Source organism: Astatotilapia calliptera, chromosome 15 (assembly GCF_964374335.1).
Source record: "Astatotilapia calliptera chromosome 15, fAstCal68.1, whole genome shotgun sequence".
Classification (NCBI taxonomy): domain Eukaryota; kingdom Metazoa; phylum Chordata; class Actinopteri; order Cichliformes; family Cichlidae; genus Astatotilapia; species Astatotilapia calliptera.
The window spans coordinates 2076681-2095835 of record NC_137436.1 but is presented as its reverse complement, the minus strand read 5'-3'; the positions used below and the strand labels follow the sequence as shown (position 1 = coordinate 2095835).

Below are 19155 nucleotides of genomic sequence, written 5' to 3'. Positions count from 1 at the left end.
TTCTTACAACCTCTTATTCGCCATTTCCACATTTTTACCATCAGACTGAAGAACAGCTGTGTATAAGTCGGAGTTCAACATCGTGCCTTATTCATCTTGGACTGGGCCTTCGTGCAGCTCCAGTGCAGCTTCATCTGAAACAAGCCGTTACCGCTCTGTTTGCCGTCTCTTCAACGCTACTTCTTCTTCTTCTTGTCCAATAGATGGGTGGGGCTTGTTTCAGTGACACCACACAGAGCCATGAGGAAAAAAAACCCTGAAACTGAGTGTTTACTCTGATCTTATTTGAATCTTAGGGCATGTTTAATGTGAGTATTCAGGATTGTAAGAGCATATACACCAATCACGCACAACATTATGACAACCCTCTTAATATTCTCTTCGTCCCCTTTTGCTGCAAAAACAGACCCTTTGGGGCATGGACTCCACCATCCCTGAAGGTGTGCTGTGATATCTGCACCAAGATGTTAGCAACAGATCCTTAAGTCCTGTGAGCTGTAAGGACCAGACTTGTTTGTCCAGCATATCCTACAAATGATTGATTGGATTGGATTTAGATCGAGGCAATTTGGAAGCAAAGTCAACACCTCAAACTTGTTGTGCTGGCAGGGTTTCCATGAAAGAGTACACATGGTCTACAACAATGCTTAGGTAGGTGGTACGTGTCAAAGTAACATCCACATGGATGGCAGGACCCAAGGTTTCCAGCAGAACATTGCCCCAAACATCACACTGCCTCTGCTGGCTTGTTTTCTTCCCATAGTGCTGCCAGGTGTTCCTCAGGTTAGTGACGCACATGCACCCGGCTATCTGCATGATATAAAAGAAAACGTGATTCATCAGACCAGACCAGCATGAGTCAGCATGGGCACCCTGACTGGTCTGCAGCATACAAACTGTGATGATTCTGACACCCTTCGATCAAAGCCAGCATTTATTTTTCCAGCAGCTTCGGAGATGCTCTGACCCAGTCATCTATCTGAACTCACTCAAATCCTTATGCTTGTCCATTTTTCCTGCTTCTAAGCACATGAACTTTGAAATAAAATGTTCACTTGCTTCCAAATATATCCCAGTCTTATTCAGATGTGCCAGTGGTCATAATGTTATACCCGATTGGTGCATATATGCCATAGAAAATATGGTAAATATTGATTTACAATGGTACCTTTGAATTCCAGGCTGCACTGCTGCATCTGATCAATACTCCCGATAGATCAATCAGAGGCTGCAGTGGTTTCTTGTATGTGGTAAGTGGTACATCAGCGCCAATTCTCAATCAATATCAGAATGTGGTGTTAATCTAGTGATTGGCCCTCTGGCAGAAACACATGACTGAGAGTTTGAACAGCACAGCAGAGCAAAGAGCCATTATCCAACAACACTAGATCAGCAAATACCTTCAAATTACGTTACTTTTTTCCCTCCATCACAGAGGAGCGTAGCCTGGCTCGCCGCACCTCAGAGGTCACTTTGGGTTGAGCACCGTCAGGGACTTTCTCTCTTTGTTCAGTGGCGTATTATGTAAGATTGTATCTGGGCTTTTTGTGCATGCTAGGCCAAATCTAATAGGATATAACAGTTCTATGCAAAGCTCAAATTTTTCTTTTTTCATCTAAAGCTGCAAAATCAAAAGAAGTTAGCTTGACTCAAGCTGAGCAGTGCACAGTGATACTGTAATCACTTCAAAGCACAGACGCTTTCCTTTTCCTTCTTCTTTAAAAGTATAGAAAGAACAGTGAAGCTAACACTAGCATATGAAGGTCAGGCCACGGTGATGTGAATGTGCAGATTAGACTCTTCAAATCAAATGACACAAAGTCTTTAATCAGTTGTACATGCATTGGCACAATATCACATTTTTATTTATTTTTCTTTTTAGCTGTGATGTGAAAAAAAGAACCGTGATGCATAAAAAGGTTAAAAACAAACAAATGAAAAACATGTACGCTGATGCGCCAGGACTACGCATACTTTTTTTCATCTTTTATGAATGTTGCAAGCACCTCTCTTTACAATACTGTTGGCAAGTCATCATTTAAAAACATGTTTGCAAAGATAAAAAACAAAGAGCACGGTAAACGCAATGCAAAGCAGGATCTCCTTCAGTTAATCGAACCTAATTTACACGTATGAAGGGACGTCTGATTGGATGGATCGTACACACGCATAAAAAAGAAAACCAAAATCACATCAAATACATCAATGCTGACAAACTGTTTTTTGTTTTTTACTTACAGCAAAGAAGAAGACAGTGGAATAAGGACAGAGGGGTGACATGAAGGACAAGAAGGGAGGACGGGGAACACAACATAAAAACTGCATGAAATGGAACGATTTACAGATTTGAGTCTTTTGTGACTCCACCAGCACATAAAAAAGCAGCTCGAACCTGGGAGGTGGAGGTTTCTTTCTTTTCTTTTTTAAACCTAAAGTCTGGAAGTTTGAGGCACTGTCAGAGAAATGGCAACATGACAGGAGGCAGACAGAAGAATCACAAACCACACAGACGTCTGTATGTACAGGGCAGCTCTCTTTGTCGTAAATTTAAACTGTCGTGTTTGCCTTGCTGATCGGTTTGGAGTAGGGCTGCCACGATTACGTCGACTATCAAAATCGTCGACGACTGATTTAATAGTCGACGCGTCGTTTGAAGCTTTGTAAGATCCCAAAAGACGCAGGAATAAGTAGCAGGATTTAAGAGTGTAATAACGGACTGAAACAGAAGATGGCAGCACTGCATGTACAAGGATGCCAGCTGCCATTAAACCCAGAAGAAGAAGAAGAAGCTGTGTCCCAGAATTCATAGCGCAGCCCAGCTCAGTTTCCAACAATGGCGGCAGCTAGTTAGTTTTAATATTACTCTTATTATTCTTTCTGGATCACAAAATAAACGTTTAACATATTTTCAGGCGGGAATGTAGCTGTGTAAACCTCAAATATCTGCTCAGTTTATCAGGACACCGCATATTTTCAAAAGCGCTCCGACGTTTTCGGAGACGTCTGTTACCCACTAGCTCGATAGCTAGCCGGGGGCTAGGCTAACTAGAGCCGTGAGAACACCGGACTCCCGGTAAATCGTTTTCAAACCCACCGCCGTCTTTCACTACTCAGGTTAAACATGATATATAAGTCACTTAGATAACTTAAAAATGTTATTGTTTGGCTTTTTTTTAATATTTTATTTGTTCCTGAGTAAATCGGTTTGGCTGAGATTAAAGTTATAGTTTTTACACAGCTGAATAAACATCAAGCAGACAGCTGATTATCAGAAGTGTGAGATGCTCGAGAATTTACTCCGGTGTCCTGTTATATTTTAGATAGCAAGGAGTTTATTAAACTTCACCGAAACAATCTGCAAATGTCATTAAAATTTAATAAACTATCATCTTGTCTTTATTTTTAGTTAGCACAGACCTGAAACACTTAAAGCTGTAAGCTAATGATAGTTATATAAGAGCAGATGCTGCTGGTGCAATAAGCTGTACGTTTTACATCCAATGGATGATGATCTGATTAGTGACTAATCGCAAAAATAATCGGTGACTAGTCGACTATCAAAATAATCGTTTGTGGCAGCCCTACTTTGGAGTTAAATAAAATGTAGTGCTGGAAAAAAAGATAATCCTAAAAGACCAAGAGTTTGTTTAGTACAGTGCCCTTCAATAAATCCTCTGGGGTGCTTTAATCTCATGGTGTTCATAATATAACTACTCACATAATATTGATTCTGTTACACTTTTTAAACTAAATTAAAGTTGGTCTGGGGTCCCTGGGGATCCCAATACAGATCTATCAGGCTCTGTACGAGCATGAAATTCAAGTGTAACTGGTGCGTCTGGAGAGGCAAATCAAACACACTGCTGATGGCGTTAGTGTTTCTCACTCACACATTCGCTGACCCGCTTCTTTTCTCCCGCTCCTGGTGCTAACCCAGTACAGAGTATGGCTTCACTGCGTTGATATTGTTCAGGACTTTCTGTCCCCCCCCCCAAAACCCCTCCATCAGCCGAGGCATTGTCTAGTCTCAGAAAGGCACGCGACTGAGCTCTGTGGTTCACAGTTTGCTAATGCTCTGGTTCTTCACCTTTCTGTTTAGCAGCACTTTGCATTGATCTCCGTTCCAGAGAAAATGACACTTTGTGACCTTGTCGATAAGATACATATACATATTTACAGAGAAGATCGTCTCCTTATAGCAGAAGGGTCAGTTTATGTATTTGCAACTTGTGCACAGAGGGAGTGAAATGAGATGTGTATGTGTGTTGCAGTAGTAGTAAAATGTACAAAAATACCACATGGAAAAGGACACTGAGAAAGACAAACGCAGCAGAGATGATGGTTTTTGTATGTGGCCGTGTTTTTCATTTACGAGTGTTTGATTGTGTATTTGCCTTTCTGCAGCTGGGAGATGTACAGCTTTGACTTGGTACCATCCAGTCGTTTGAACCACACCTCATCATTGTTGATGGTGGTGATGATGGCACTGCATGACACACAAAAAACAACAACAACAACAACGTCAGTGAACAATCGCCCCCCAGTCCTCTCAGATGCCAAAGACGTGTGTGATGACTGTGTGCAAACACACAGGAGGACGCAGCTACTAAGCAGGAAGCCAAAGTCAAACCTGCTCTGTAATGCTCAGCAGGCTTCTGGTTAGAAAACAATAAAGATTTAATAGATGCGTCCTAAACATGTTCTTGATTAGTTTATCAGTGTTTCACATTGTCGTTCAGGGTTTTTGGCCCTCGTCTTTACAACAGAGCCTCGTGGCCATTCGTTTATGCACAGCTGTCCTAAATATCCCGCCACAGCATATCAATCACTTTGATATAATCTCTGGACTTGTGACTGGGCAAACTGATTCCTTCCATCACACCTCCACCACTGTGCGTTTGGTATGAGGCATTTGTGCTGATATGTTGGACCTGTGCATTACGGTCAAACATCTCCACTTTGGTCTCATCTGTCCAAAGGAAATTGCTCCAGACGTCTTCGCACACCTAAACCCTGCTGCACAGTGAAAGTATCTAAACTGTTGGAGGCATCGTGGTAGCGCTCCATCTTTTAAATACAGTCTATAGTGCAGAAGTGACCTCACTTACTCTCCCTGAGCCGTTAGCTTGCACACTTTCTATAAGCAGAGAAAAAACACTAACACCAAAAAACACTGCTCTAATACAGACATTATACAATCAAGTGGACAGACGGGTTGAAACTAGGATGAGCAGGAGCGAGTAGATGAGCTTAATTGAAAAACAGCAACAAACCATTTCATATATTCCACTGAATGGCCATAGTTTCCTAAAGACAGTTATAAAAACACATTTTTATTTTGTTGTCATTGGGTTACTTCTGTGTTCCAATCATTGGCAAATAATAGTGAAGAATGAAGAAAACTGACCATAAAACTGGCAGAACAATTTAATAAGTAGTGGCCTAATTTGTGGTTTAATAAGTTTAATAATGAGTTCTAAATCTAAAATAACAAAGAGTGTACACAGATTTATAAATCTGAGACCGTGTGTCCACACTTTGGATCTCACAGATCTGAGCTGCAAACATACGAGCATTTCATACACCCAGCCTCAGGTGTCTACAGGTCATCCCTGATGCAGGAGAACAAAAATAACTGGATCATTGCGAGTCCAGAGCTGCACAGGAGGACTAAAACCTAAATAACAACATGAACATTTTATCCTTCTGATGTTTTGACCAGTTAATTAATAGCTGTCCAAGTATATCAGGTGTCTGTTGTTAGCAGTGTTGGTCATGTGAGCACTTCTCCTGGCTTTTATTTCAGCAGCTCATTTGCTGCTCTGACTGGCTCCTTGTTGCAGCATTACTGGAAACACGATTCATTCTACACATGGATGAAACTGCTTGTACTTCTGTCACTGTTGCAGTATCCTTTTACTGTACTACTGTTACATGAGATCTGGAAGTGGAATATACTGTAGATTAGTCATTTCTAACCCTGGTAAAGGGTTTAAAAAAGGACCAGATGTTTAACTGCTTGTAAATTGCTTCATCGTCCTTCTGTAAAACGTTTCATTCAGTCCTTTATTAGAAGAGCTTCCTCTACGACTGCAGTACAGCAGATATGTTGAGCACCTTTTCTGTGAAAGGCAGACACAGGAAGAATTTGTTCACACCTGCATAAAACAAATGAGTTTCTACTACAGACAAGGAAGTGATGTTCAGGTTCATTACTGAGCTGCTTCCACAGGAAGGATCTCATCACATGGTCAGAGCTACTCCAACTACACTGTCGTCCTCAGCCTGCTGAAGATGGTAGTTCAAGAGCACAGTGCTGGAACACATCTGCAGAAAACAGCTGCATTTGTTGTTACAGTTCTTAATACTTAACTTGGCCCCTGTGTATTTGTATAAGTTTAAGTACATTACCTGTAATAATTATAATAATGGATTGCATTTATATAGCGCGTTTCAAGGCACCCAAAGCACTTTACAATTTCACTATTCATTCACTCTCACATTCACACACTGGTGGAGGCAGCTACAGTCGTAGCCACAGCTGCCCTGGGGTATATTGTCTGGTGTGCATGGCTGCCATATCACAGCTCTAACTGCTCATAACAGCCACCTGCTTGTTTCGCCACTCAGTGGTGGCGGTAAAAGCGAGGGGGAGGTGATGTGGCATCATTGCGTGCCTTCAACTGACAGCGCATCCTTTCCAGACGGCACACAGGGCGCGACGCAGAATGTGCAGCCACATTCAGCCTCGTAGGCACATTGTCTCCCCAGCATGTGACTAGAGAGCCATTCAGTCACGTAGCCTTGCACAGTGTGTCACGAGCAGACGCACACACATTCAGAATTCATACTAGAAGCTGTTTCCAATAAACCCCCTTCCCACACACCTAGTTGGGTACTCGTCCTTCCTGTTGATACAGATGGCCTGTCCCCTGGAGTACCACTGGTTGTCATAGAAAAGTCGACCGTCCTCGGAGCGTGCCACGTGGTGATGTCTGTCAGGCTTTACTGCAGGCACTGGAGAAGGAGCAGGAAAGAGAGGAAGAGACGGAGAGGTTTCAAGACAAGCGACGGGGACAGAGTAAGGTTAAAAGAAATAAAAAGTCTTCTAAAAAAGGAGGGAGTCTCCTCTGAGCACAAAGTACTGAGTCAAAACCCCTCGTGTGTAAGTGCGGGTCGATCGCCACACTCAGCCAGGTATCGACTGTAACCAAGGACGAGGAGAAACTCTTAGCGTGTCAGGCTACATTTCACTGTGTGTTATACTTGTATAACTATGCATGTGACAAATAATAAAGAACCTTGAAGAACCTTGAACCTTACCATCCACCTTCACCCTGTGGGGCCCCAGTGATGCCATTGCCTGTGAGGGGAGGACACAGACACAACTTGAAAGGTTAAATCACAGCTTGGACACATTCAGCAGGTGACAAACTCTGCTTTCAGAAGAATACCTTTCTTATTGCAGTCCAGTCTTCAAGGATATCCAGGTCTTGCAGCATGTAAACAATATAAGGCCGTGATAGAAGTTGAGGAAAAAAACAGGAAAAACAAACAAAACATTGGTTTTAACAGCACGTCTGTGTGTGGAGATGAATGAGACAAGGACAGAACAGCAGCGAAGGATATCAGAAACAACAACGGGCTTCTTCTTCTTGACCGGGCAGAACGGGTCCTTTTTCTTGTTCTTCCGTGAGTGCAATCCATCATTCCACAACTCTGCAGAACGGAGAGAGAGCGGAAAACAGCTGTGCGTTTGACCACTTCCTTCTACACTGCTCAAAACAACACATCAGATTTCAACAAGGATCAAAATCATGCTGGATATCTATACTCATAAGAACAGGAAGGCTCCACCAGACAATGTCCATCCCTCAGGCCACCTGTGTAGGATCACCTACGAGCAGTGACACTGACCCCGGTCGAATGCAAAACTAGTGAAACAACAGTCCTGTTTTGGGGTTGTCTGTTTTGAAACAGTGTAGATTTAACTGACAATAAACTCATCCGATGTCATTACTTGGATTATAAATCAGATGAGCAGTGCAGCTGTGGGTCCCCGCAGGTCATCACGAGGATTGCAGAATTAAAGCTGTACCCGTCCATCTTTTATTTACAGTATAGTACAGCTAGGCAACCTAAATGTGAGTCACCATCAGTGTTGGTCAAGTTACTTGAAAAATAATGAGTAACTAATTACTGATTACGTCCCCCAAAAAGTAATCCTGTTACTTTACTGATTACTTATTTTCAAAAGTAATTAATTACTTAGTTACTTTGTAAAAACACGATTTACAACCTGAATAGGTGATAAAGCGATAGATCTTTCAGCCCAATTCTACTTTTTCTGCCTTGTTTTATTAGTTTTAATCTTTTAACTTTATGCATCAAGCAAAAATTTAATTATCTGCAACATTCTCTGACTGGAAGAAATTTGTTTAACATTTAAACCTATTTTCTGCACATTCCAGCTCATAAAATAAATGTTTTTTTTGTGTTTACACTCAGTCTTTCAAATAGATGCAAGTAAAACACAGCAGAACATAAATAAAGTCAAAGACTCAGCGGTCCTGTTGCTCTATTTTCACCTGTAAAGCAGGAGTGGGGCAGGCGGAGGTTTACCCTGGTGCAGGTGTGCAGCGGTCAGTGGAAGAATCCGCGAGTTTCTCTGTGAGTTTCCCATTACGTCGTAGCTACTCGGTGCTTGCTCGGAAGTTTAGACGTTTTCTTCCCACCCACAGCGGACACTAGTGTTTTTGTCACTTTTTATGGAATCAAACTCAAAGTAAGGTCAGTACTTCCACGCTTTAAACGCTGCACGCTCATACTCTCTCTGCACTCGATATATGATCCATTGTTGATCTGCACACAGCTGCTGTCACTAACATCGCACTCGCTTACGTCACTGTCGTGAGACATTCTCGCAATAAAATCACGGTTTTAGTAACGCAGTAACGGTAATCTAATTACTGTTTTTGCAATAGTAATCCCTTACGTTACTCATTACTTGAAAAAAGTAATCGGATTACAGGTAACGCGTTACTGCCCATCTCTGGTCACCATAGACCCAACTTCTGACAAATGTTTGGTAATTCCTGACTAAACTCTGGATAAATACCTGATAAAAATACAGAATAATAAAAAAGGATGTTCTTGTTGCTACCTGAGGTAATGTCGATACTGTGCCTGTCTTCCTCCAGTCTTCTGATCTTTTCCTCCAACTCACTCTGCACAGTATCAAACAGCAGCAACTTCTCACTCTAGAAGGCAGAAAACACACACACGCACACACACACACACACGCACACACAACAATACTGAGCAAAAATGGTCAAATAGCTTAAACTAGTAGGATTGAGTTGAATTTACTCCACAATTAAGCAAAACATCTCAAAAATCTAAAATTACAGACGTATTTGAAACTTCAAAAGAAAGAAAAAAGATAAAGAATTCTGTGTTTTTGAACAAGATGTATTTTAACTTGGCCTCTCACCTCCCAGTGCTGGCACGCTGCTTGGATCTCACACTCGTATTTGTTCTTTACTGACTCCAAGCACAGCTCCCTGTAGATCCCTGGAAAAAAATCATACAAATCTAATCTGCAGGAAGGACAAGATCCTTTTCTGTAGCTGAGAGTTGTACATAAAGGAGGTGATAGTATTTCAAAGTTTATATTCCCATTTAAAATGCCAAGAAAATATAGTGAACCCTTTAAATGATCAGGATCTCTACACATAAATCAAGATCGATACACACGTGCTTGAAGCACAGATGAAATCTGTGGAAATCTGAGAAGAAGCTACAGAAACGCTCTGATGGAGATTACTGCTGTTAAACAAGTTCACTTCAGGGATGCACCTAATTTCTCCAGCCTGCATGATTCAGTATTGTTCAGTCAGACCATCTTTGCTTGGACTTGTGACTTAGATGGAGGTCAGACCTTATTTTGTAAGTAATATTTGCAGAAATACTGTTAATCCAACTGGGTTCACAAACTACAATGTAAACTTTGTATGTCAAGGTCACAGTCAGACCTATACGTCTCCATGACAACTATAGACTCACCGGCCACTTTGGTCCTGATCTGCATGTTCTCCTGCAGGTTGGCTAAAGGTTCCAGATACTCTTGGGCACAACCGGCCATGACCTCCTGGAGCTTGATGTCCACCTGGCTCAAACGCTCCTTATACAACCTGAACGGCAGATAGTTGCATTTTAAAACTGTGTTGTAATGTCTGTTGTCAAACCCATTTTAGAACTGATGTATAAATGTGACTGGCATGGCCCGGCCCGGTGAATGACAGGTAGAAATCTCTCCAAATATGACATAAGTAAGTACCTGGACTGGACAGTAATAACCCAGGAATGACACAGAATCCAAAGGCACACTGGAGGTCTGTACTGTGAAGCAAGATTTGGGGCTTATTGATGCAAATCCAGGTTCACCCTTTGGGTTTTCAGTGTTACGAGGGTGTGTTATGACTCACTTCTTACTGGGGAATTATGCTTCAGCAGGAAATCTATGGCACAACCTGGTGTGAAATGTAGCACCTCTCTAGAAATGGAGCTACACGACCAGTTGAGGCAGCCCACAACTATTGCAACTGGCCTTCAGCACTGATTGCTGTTACTATCAGAAGGGCTGTGGGACAAAAGCAGTGGGAAAACTAGAGGGACAAATATGTTAACCCTGGAAAAACCGACCACAACAAAGAGCGGGGGACGACGGAGGGGAGAAAGGACATGGTAAATAGCATGTAATGCACTAGCACAAGCATGTTTCAATGACATCGGCCACTTGTATAGGTTACGTCGTAGGTTCAGCAAAGATCATGCACAGAAGTCCCAGTCAGGTCATGGCGGGGTACATTGCCATGGTAATCTACAACCTCCTCCAGAGCAGGTTATGTCAAACTATCGTGTGTGGATTTCAGTGTGCAGATAGTGAGCGAGTCTGCAGTGTTTATAGCTGTGTTTGAGCATCACTACGCTCATGTCTCCCCCTCCCTGTAACAGCTGGGATAGTTTCCAGATCTCGCTCCACAAACCTCTATGTTGGGGCAAACTGGTAGATGGCTGCGTGGGTATGTTGAACTTATTTTGTAGTATAGGCCTCTAGACTCACAGCCTCACAGCATACTGGAACACCATTTCAGAACCAGTACTTTATACAAACTGCCTGAAGGCAACAAGACAAATCCATGATATTGACCAGTAATACTGGCTAAAATGGACCAAGATCCACGGTCCATGTCACTGGGAATATCCCAGTGAATCTGACAAACACCTCAGAGTGTGAGTCCCAGATGTCAGAGCTGCTTTCAGTGTGAAACATGTCAGAGAGCTTACTGTTCCTTCAGGTCAGTGAACTGCTTCTCCAGTGTGGTCATCTCATCCAGGCACTCCATCCTCCTCCTCTCACAGTCTTCATCGTCCATCTCTGTTCACATACAGACATGACAGCTTTGACAACCCCTCCACACCACAACTGCTTTTTATCCTCATCCACATGACAACCCCACACTGCACTTCACACCCAAGCAACCTGTCAGCCCATTTTTAAGAGAAATCACGCGCACTGTTAAACATATAAATTACACTCGAGTATGTAACACGAGTTTAACTGTCGGTTGATGTTCAAGGCCTATTTTTCCCACCCGAGCTGTCTCCATCTTCAGACACGGACGAGCTAACGGTATCCTCCTCGTCTGTGGTGCTGCCGTCTTGCTCGGGAAAGTCCACCTCCATTTCTTCGTGGTTGCTTTCTTTCTTCTCCCGCGAGTGGACCGGCATTGCGACTGTCAGATAAGCCGGTGTTAACGGGGTGGCACGGCCTTTCTTCAATGTTTCACCCCGAAGAAAGAGCCAAATGCAGCGGTAGCTAACCGGCTAGCTAGCCCGCATCTACCAGCTGGAAATACAAACATGGCCACCGTCAACCAATCATAAGGCGCTTTACTGAGTTTGTCCAATCAAATGCTTCTGTGAACGAGCTTGCGACCGGAAGTTTGCAGGGATTTGTAGTCTTTAAAAAAAACTTTTTTCAAAACGTCTCTTTATATCAAGTCTGTTGTGAGGATTAATTCTTTATTTTGTCCATAGATTAATTATTGTACACTTAACTTAAACATTAACTCCTGACAGCAATTTAGAGACTCTCACAAATGCGTCTATATTTATATTTCATGACAAGCACCTTTTGTTAATATTACAAATCTTTAATTGATTTAGACAGGCTGGCACTGCAGTCTCTGGTGCTGATCAAAATCCATACCTTTAAAAAAATTGTATCCTTTTCATTTTCTATCTTTGGAGGTCATTTTTTTAACCCATCAATTTACTATAACTAGATGCTACTTGTAGTATCTAAGCTATACTGTTACTGTATTAGTTTTTCTTTCCTATTTTCTGTCTGATAGTTACACAGCCACATTTTCAGATAATAAGTTTAGTGTATCTGGACGTATTTGTGTAATCCCAGACTTCAGGCTTCTGTGAATGCACCAATACAGACAGTTTGTGATGGGCAGCCAACCAGAAGAAAGTTGGCTAAAGTAGCCCAAGGAAGGGAGAGTGGTTAACCAGCAGGCACATGGGCGGCCAAGGCTCGCTCATGACTGTAATCTAACAGATGAGCTAACTCAAATGACCAAAACAGTTAATGCAAGTGTCAGAATACACCGTGCAACAGTTTGTTGGGTCCTGCCATCCTTGTTGATGTTACTCTGACACGTATACCACCTACCTAAGCATTGTTGCAGACCATTAACATGGTTTCATGGAAACTGTATTCCCTGATGGCTGTGGCTTCTTTCAGCAGGAACAGCGCACTGCCACAGAGCAACAATGATCTAGGAAAGGTTTGTGGAGCACAACAATGACTTTGAGGTGTTGACTTGGCCTTCAAATTCTCCAGACCTCAATCCAGTCGACCATCGTTTGGATGCGATGGACAAACAAGTCTGATCCATGAAGGCCTCACCTCACAGCTTAAAGGATTTGCTGGTAAAATCTTGGTGCCAGATACAACAGCACACCTTCAGGTTTAGTGGGTCAGGGTTGTTGTGACATCTAAAGAGGGACCAATATTAGTCAGGTGGTCATAATGTTATACCTCATCAGTGTGTAAGTCAACTGTAGGGGTTTATAAGTTCCTCCAAATGGTTATTGTGTTGCCCCTTTTCTTTACTTCATAATGCAAATCATCTAAAAGAAACTTCTCAAACATCCTACGAGCTTTATTTATTTATTTTTTTTTTTTTTGGGTTGTATGGAAGCCCCAAACGCAATTTCATTGTTCTTGACAATGACAATAAATAAATAAATACTAAAATACTAAATACTATGAGCTGTTGGAAAAGTATTGTGGGAAGTGTTGTTAATGCTGATTTTATCTGTTGTCACGCTCTGTTTTGTAATTTTAACTTATTTTATGTATTTTATGACTATTGTTCCTTTTATTAATTGTGTCTTTTTTGTAAGGTGACCTTGGGTTTCTGAAAGGCGCCCTCAAATAAATGTATTATTATTATTATTATTATTATTATTATTATTATTATTATTATTATTATTATTATTATATAATATAAAAAGCATGTAATATAATATATTCAATAACTTGAACTCACTCAAAAGGCAAGATGACATTTTGGTTAGATCACGATTAACCTTTAAGGCTGTTATTTCCACCTTAAAGCTGTAAAAAACCCATCTCAACAGAAATGGATACTATTCATGTTTCTTTGTGTTGTTACTTGCACTTAAATAGTAAATACCACCTGAGTTATGGCTCTGTGAAGTGTTTTCACAGGAGTTTAAAGTAACTCACATCTGCAGGGAATATGAGAGCTGCAGGTGTGGAGCTCTAATGAACATGGAGACTGGAAGCACAGAGAAAGTCTCATCAGAGCTGACTCATGAATGACAGCGTGTTAGTCCTGCAGGTCTGGACCCTTTATTTGGCTCTGGAACCAGACAGGTTCCAAGCACCCGGTGCAGCTGCAGGAACACATTGCAGAGGTGTTAGAGAGCCTCTGCAAGCTGAGTGGCAGATGATTCAAGCACCTCGGGGTTCAAGCTGTCACGGCTCGACGCTTGACTCTATTCTCACTCACCTGGGTGGCAGTGATGGATGACTTGAGGAGCGAGAGGAGGCTGCAGTCGTGATGTTGTGTTGTGCGGTGATGGACAGTCGGAAGAATGAAAGTAGTGCATTTTCTTTCACTGGAGAAGATTGCAGCACTTCGGTAAAATAAAATCAGTACATGCCGAATGGTGTTCAATTTCACTGTTTAATATTTGCATATGCAGGGATAAGAGACAAACCCCATACAGGCTTTCATACAGATATTAAACTTAGGTATTTACAGAATAAGCACCATGAAATTGCAACCTTTAGAAGACAGAAACTAAGCCAGAAAATGTGATTACCTGACAAGAAGTTGCTTTTTAACGTAGTTTAATGATCCCTCACTTGTGATAGTCTTGTCTTTATTTTGAGCTCCTTCGGTTATTAATTTACTTGTTGCCAGGAGAGATCTGTGCACAGCTCTCTTTGACTATACAGTGATCCATTTGTTGGAAATGTAAACGCAGCTTTTTGATGTCTGATAAAATGGATTTTGGTGTCCTGTAATGAGGTAGTTTACGTTTTTTAAACATTTGCTTTCATGAAATGTACAATATTCGACTTAGTATAGTGCTGTACACATTATCCACTCAGAGCCCACAATCTTCACCTTTCAACCACACGAGGGCGATAGAGGCCTTTGACGGTGGTTCTCCAAAGCTCCTCTGTTCTTGAAATCACTCAAGTGAAAGAGAAACAATTAAGAATAATGATAAACTCAAACAAATAAAATAGTACACAATTTAACTACGAATAGCTGATTGCATTACACAATAGACAAATAAACTTAATATGCTTGCTGTTGGCTGCACAAATGGTACAAAAATATGAAACAGCAAAGCTTTACCCAAGACAGGGATTGTGAATTTCTTAACCCTTTAACAAAAGTCTCAGGATTAGGCAGGATTTTACCTGAGAGTACAGTCAAAAGCAGAGGTGTAACAACTCCACAGAAAGACGGTGATTTGTCTTTTGCCCTTCTCCCCCGTCCCTCTTCTCAGCTGTTTCTCTTTCCCTCTTTCTTTCTCCCCTTCTTTCCCCCAGTCAAGTCTGTCCCGTATTCAGTAAGTGAAAATAAAATAAACAATAAAAGGTGAATCAAATGGACCATTACGGCAAGGCTGGGATGGTCAGTTTGGTAAAGTAAATCCGTTGGGCATCTTTCTTTGCCTTTAGACAACAATTCTGATGGCAAAAGAGCCAAACGGGACAGGCCAAAAAAAAAAAAAAAAAAAAAGAACGACGGTGATACTTGTTTGGCTGTGTTGCACAAACCAATGAGAATTAGGATACAAAGAAATCCAGTAAGCTCATACCCTGAACAGTTCAATCTAATTCACCGAATTAATCAAAGTTCAAGAGTATTATCAGTAGTAACCATAAAATACATGGAAATATGTGAACGGCATGTCGCTGCGCTGGACCACTCCCTCCATGATCAGTATTTGGCATTTGATGACTTTCCTTCTTTATCATTTTCCATACATACATTCTGTTGTTGGCTCTTATTCAGCTGCCATATGTTGGGAGGCAGACTACACCCTAGACAGGTCGCCACTCTGCCGCAGGGCTAACACAGAGAGACAACCGTTACAGTCAACCTATGATTTAGAATCACCAATTAAATCAACCCCACTAACTGCATGTCTTTGGCCTGTGTGAAGGTGGAGAACCAACGCAGACACAGGAAGAACAACTCCAGAGAGAAAGGCCCCGGCCATATGGGGGATTTGAACCCAGGACCTTCTTTTTGTGAGGCAACCGTGCTAACTATTGCATCTTGTTCTGTACGTTAGGAGTAAAAAACCCCATTAGGTGCTCGTTGTGTTTGTAGGAGTAGCAATTTTTGTGAACTACAGATGAACCGGTGGGATGACGGATGTGTCACGGCGTGGGCTCGTCTGTCTTTAGGCCGGTTGAGCTAAAAATTACATTCTGTGTCTTTCCTCAGATTTTTTTTGTCCACAGTGGCGAAGGATGAGATCTCAGAGAGGACTCGGTAACACACGATCCGACTGCACTCACACCGCATTTTTATGTTTAGCCATCATGAATAAAGAGGGTCACCTGAATAACAATGTCTCACATCCATTTTTGCATTGTAAACAAGTGGATAGTGTGTCCCATTGTGGGATGGCATTATTGGCTTTCCTTTCATAAAGGTTGACCCAGTGTATCATATGCTCGGGGGGGATAAGAAGGAAGGCAGTGGGTGAGCTTTCAGGGAATTAAACCGGTTGTTTTCACAATCAGCTGACTATTAGGCCTCAAGGTGACGGCACATGGCTATTTTTAGGGGGCTAAAGAGGTGTGTTAAGTTCCCCATGTAGACATTTGTAACATTTCTGCACTATCAGGAAACAGACAAGAAAAACCTTTTAATTTTTAATGTTCTTTTAAAGTTACATTAAAGTCATTTAATGAGCTTTTATTCTCTGTGTGGTGGCTGCACATGCAGATCTACTAATAATGTCAAATAATACATACTGCTGCATTTTTTTAAAGGTAATTTTTGTACCGTCACATTCAGGCCCAGAAACTCAAGCCTGGCCTCCACGAGGTATAAATGTCAAGAGCACAATAAGAACCCTCTGATACGACCTGTAGAGGGTAAAGCCCCAGAGACAGGCTGCTGCCCATGTAACAGTACAATAAGCACATTAAGAGAGTGTTGATCCCTTTGGCTCAGTTCACTCTTTATCTGTGGAAAAAAGAAGAAAGAAAAGTAAGCAAAGATTTTTCTAATTTAATCTGGGCCTCGTCTTGAATCAGTGCATTTGTGTTCATAATCTATAAGCAGCTGTGATTTCAGTTGTTCCTGGCCCTCTGTGTCTATTAAGTCTTTCTTTGGAACTTCCAGTCCTTATCCACATCCACAGCATCCTCTACTGGCCACATTGCCATATTGGTCTTGGTGCTATAGTTGCTTTCATAGTGATAATAAATGATTAATCAAAACATTTAAATAACTGTAGATAAACAAGATTTCCCCCCTTCCTTTCCCCCCTTATCTCTTGAGTTTATCCTTTATAAATCATCTTAGTTTCTCCTTTATTTTTTAAGCCAGTTGTTCATGATTTCCACATCTCGGATGCAATCTGATCCATTCCATGCTTTCTAACTGCGTCTCCTGTTACTGCGTTACTGCAGCTAGACTGAAGGGGGAGGCTGTAGCAGATCACAAAGGTACTTTTTAGGTGGAGGCCAAAAATACGCTGTGGCTTTTCGGGTGGTCTGACACGCAGTAATGAATCCATTATGTGTCTGCTGGCTGCATTTGTTTTTCCTCTCTCCAAAAACACACAGAATGTTCCAGTCGTCTTACCAGCGACTGCTGATTCTCTGAACTCCTTTAACAGTACGGGTCATTCTAGCAGCACGAGCTAGTGCACGACACCAAAGCTGACAGGAGGCCTGCCTGATGTTCGGCAGATGCAGAAATATACGGGAGAGTGTTAGACGGTAAAAGATTTTGCTCAGTTGATTCGTGGCTTATCTTGTAGACTCACTATTTCCGTAGTGCGTAGCGCTTCACACGGCTCTAAGTGTGTCAGGAAACTTGGCTTGTTTAATTTGTATTTAGCGCAGTATAGTACTCAGGCAGAAAGTCTGAGCTGTCTTTGTGGTTTATTTCAGAACACTTGTAATGTTTTTTTTTGTTTCTCATAGTCTTATACAATGCTGGGTTGGCACAACAGACAATCAACGAGAAACTCGAGAGAAGAGAAAGAAAACTAAACAGAGAATCACAGTTTGTGGTCGGGCTGCATGTTTCCTAATTTCCTTCCAACTGTATTACTTAAAGCTTTGCTGGAAGAAGCTCACTGTCACCTGCTTTAACTGCTTTGCATGTCCAGTCACATGGCTGTCAGCACTGTGATAATAATGTGTAAAGCAAAGTAAATACATGAGCTCAGATCATACTTGTGTGCACAGGTCACTGCCCTGCCTATTTTCTGACATCATTAAAATGTGGCTGAAATCACCTGTAGTTGTAATTATGATCTATTCTTCACTTGAAGCGTTTTCTCTTCTGTCTCCTTTGAACCACTGGAGCTAATCGTCTCACTCTAAAGACAGTTTGAGTTCTTGGGCTCATTGTGCTGTGGGAAGCTTTGAAATGGTGTAAATCCCCTCCATTAGCATTCCTCCTCTGCTTAACACTTTGAAATTTTTATTACAATGTTAACTGCCGTTAGCCTGTTTCACTCACTACACGTGTAAAGGCAGAGCTCCAACAGCCCCACAGCTGTCTTAAGCTGAACTGCATGTTGGCATAACCAGTAGACTAGGATTCTACATGTTGTGTGAAAGTACACTAGGTTTTTATGTATTAGTACACAAAATAATTCATCCAAGGCCCAGCAGCGGCTGCACTTCCTCCGTGTCCTCTGCCATGCCTGGAGACAATCGCCAGCTCCTCCTGTCTCAGGAAAGCCAGGCCATCACAGGTGACCCTTGCACCCCGCCCACCACCTGTTTGACCTGCTGCCCTCTGGTCAGCGCCTCAGGTCAATCAGGTTCCACCCCTCCAGACTCTCAAACAGCTTCTTCCTCTGGGCCATTCGGACTGTTAACAAACACTATACACTCACACAAATATGCATGGTTATCCATCACGTTCGTATATATTTCTCTTGTTTGCTTTTTGCTCCTGCCGTCCATTATTTATATTTTATTCTGGCACAGCTGGTGTGGAGCACCCATAATTTCATTGTACAGATAAAATGATGCCTATTCTATTCTATTCTATTCTATTCTGGCCTTAGCAGGTTCTAAAATTATTTAAGTGACCTATTGAGCTATTGAATGTAGGAGTAGTGTGTGAAAAGTACACCCTTACATCTTCTGTGACAATTAAGAGGGTAAGTTAGAGCCAGGCTCTGCTAATCAAATGCACATGATAAAGTGATCATCAGTAAACGGGAGCACCTTTATAAAGCAGAGGTTTTGGTACTTTGCTGGTGTGGAGCATTCAGGTGTGTGCTAACATAGTACAGAGGACAAACGTGCAGTTATTGCTGCCC

General features: G+C 41.9%; 1 protein-coding gene and 1 long non-coding RNA gene across 4 annotated transcripts; one reads left to right on the top strand and one right to left on the bottom strand.

Moving 5' to 3' along the window:
* Positions 1-279: 279 nt before the first annotated feature.
* brms1lb (BRMS1 like transcriptional repressor b) lies at positions 280-11938 on the bottom strand. 3 transcript variants are annotated; one of them, XM_026142659.2, is made up of 11 exons: positions 11658-11938; positions 11350-11440; positions 10066-10193; positions 9494-9573; positions 9164-9260; positions 7630-7719; positions 7455-7519; positions 7324-7363; positions 6888-7017; positions 4395-4486; positions 280-810 (listed from the first exon to the last, which is right to left on the bottom strand). In XM_026142659.2, the coding sequence occupies exons 1-11, from the start codon at positions 11791-11793 to the stop codon at positions 785-787; spliced, it is 975 nt and encodes a 324-aa protein (XP_025998444.2). In that variant the 5' UTR covers positions 11794-11938; the 3' UTR covers positions 280-784. The 3 variants fall into 3 exon arrangements, 2 of the variants coding, with proteins under 2 accessions (XP_025998444.2, XP_080145566.1); XR_013901615.1 differs by lacking the exons at positions 280-810; positions 4395-4486 and adding exons at positions 6049-6122; positions 6217-6327; XM_080289440.1 differs by lacking the exons at positions 280-810; positions 4395-4486 and adding an exon at positions 6049-6327 and having other exon boundaries at positions 11658-11937.
* Positions 11939-17449: 5511 nt separating this feature from the next.
* On the top strand, positions 17450-18115 carry LOC145420516 (uncharacterized). The gene is made up of 2 exons (XR_013901838.1): positions 17450-17590; positions 17798-18115. It is a non-coding gene; the product is annotated as an uncharacterized LOC145420516 (long non-coding RNA).
* Positions 18116-19155: the final 1040 nt, after the last annotated feature.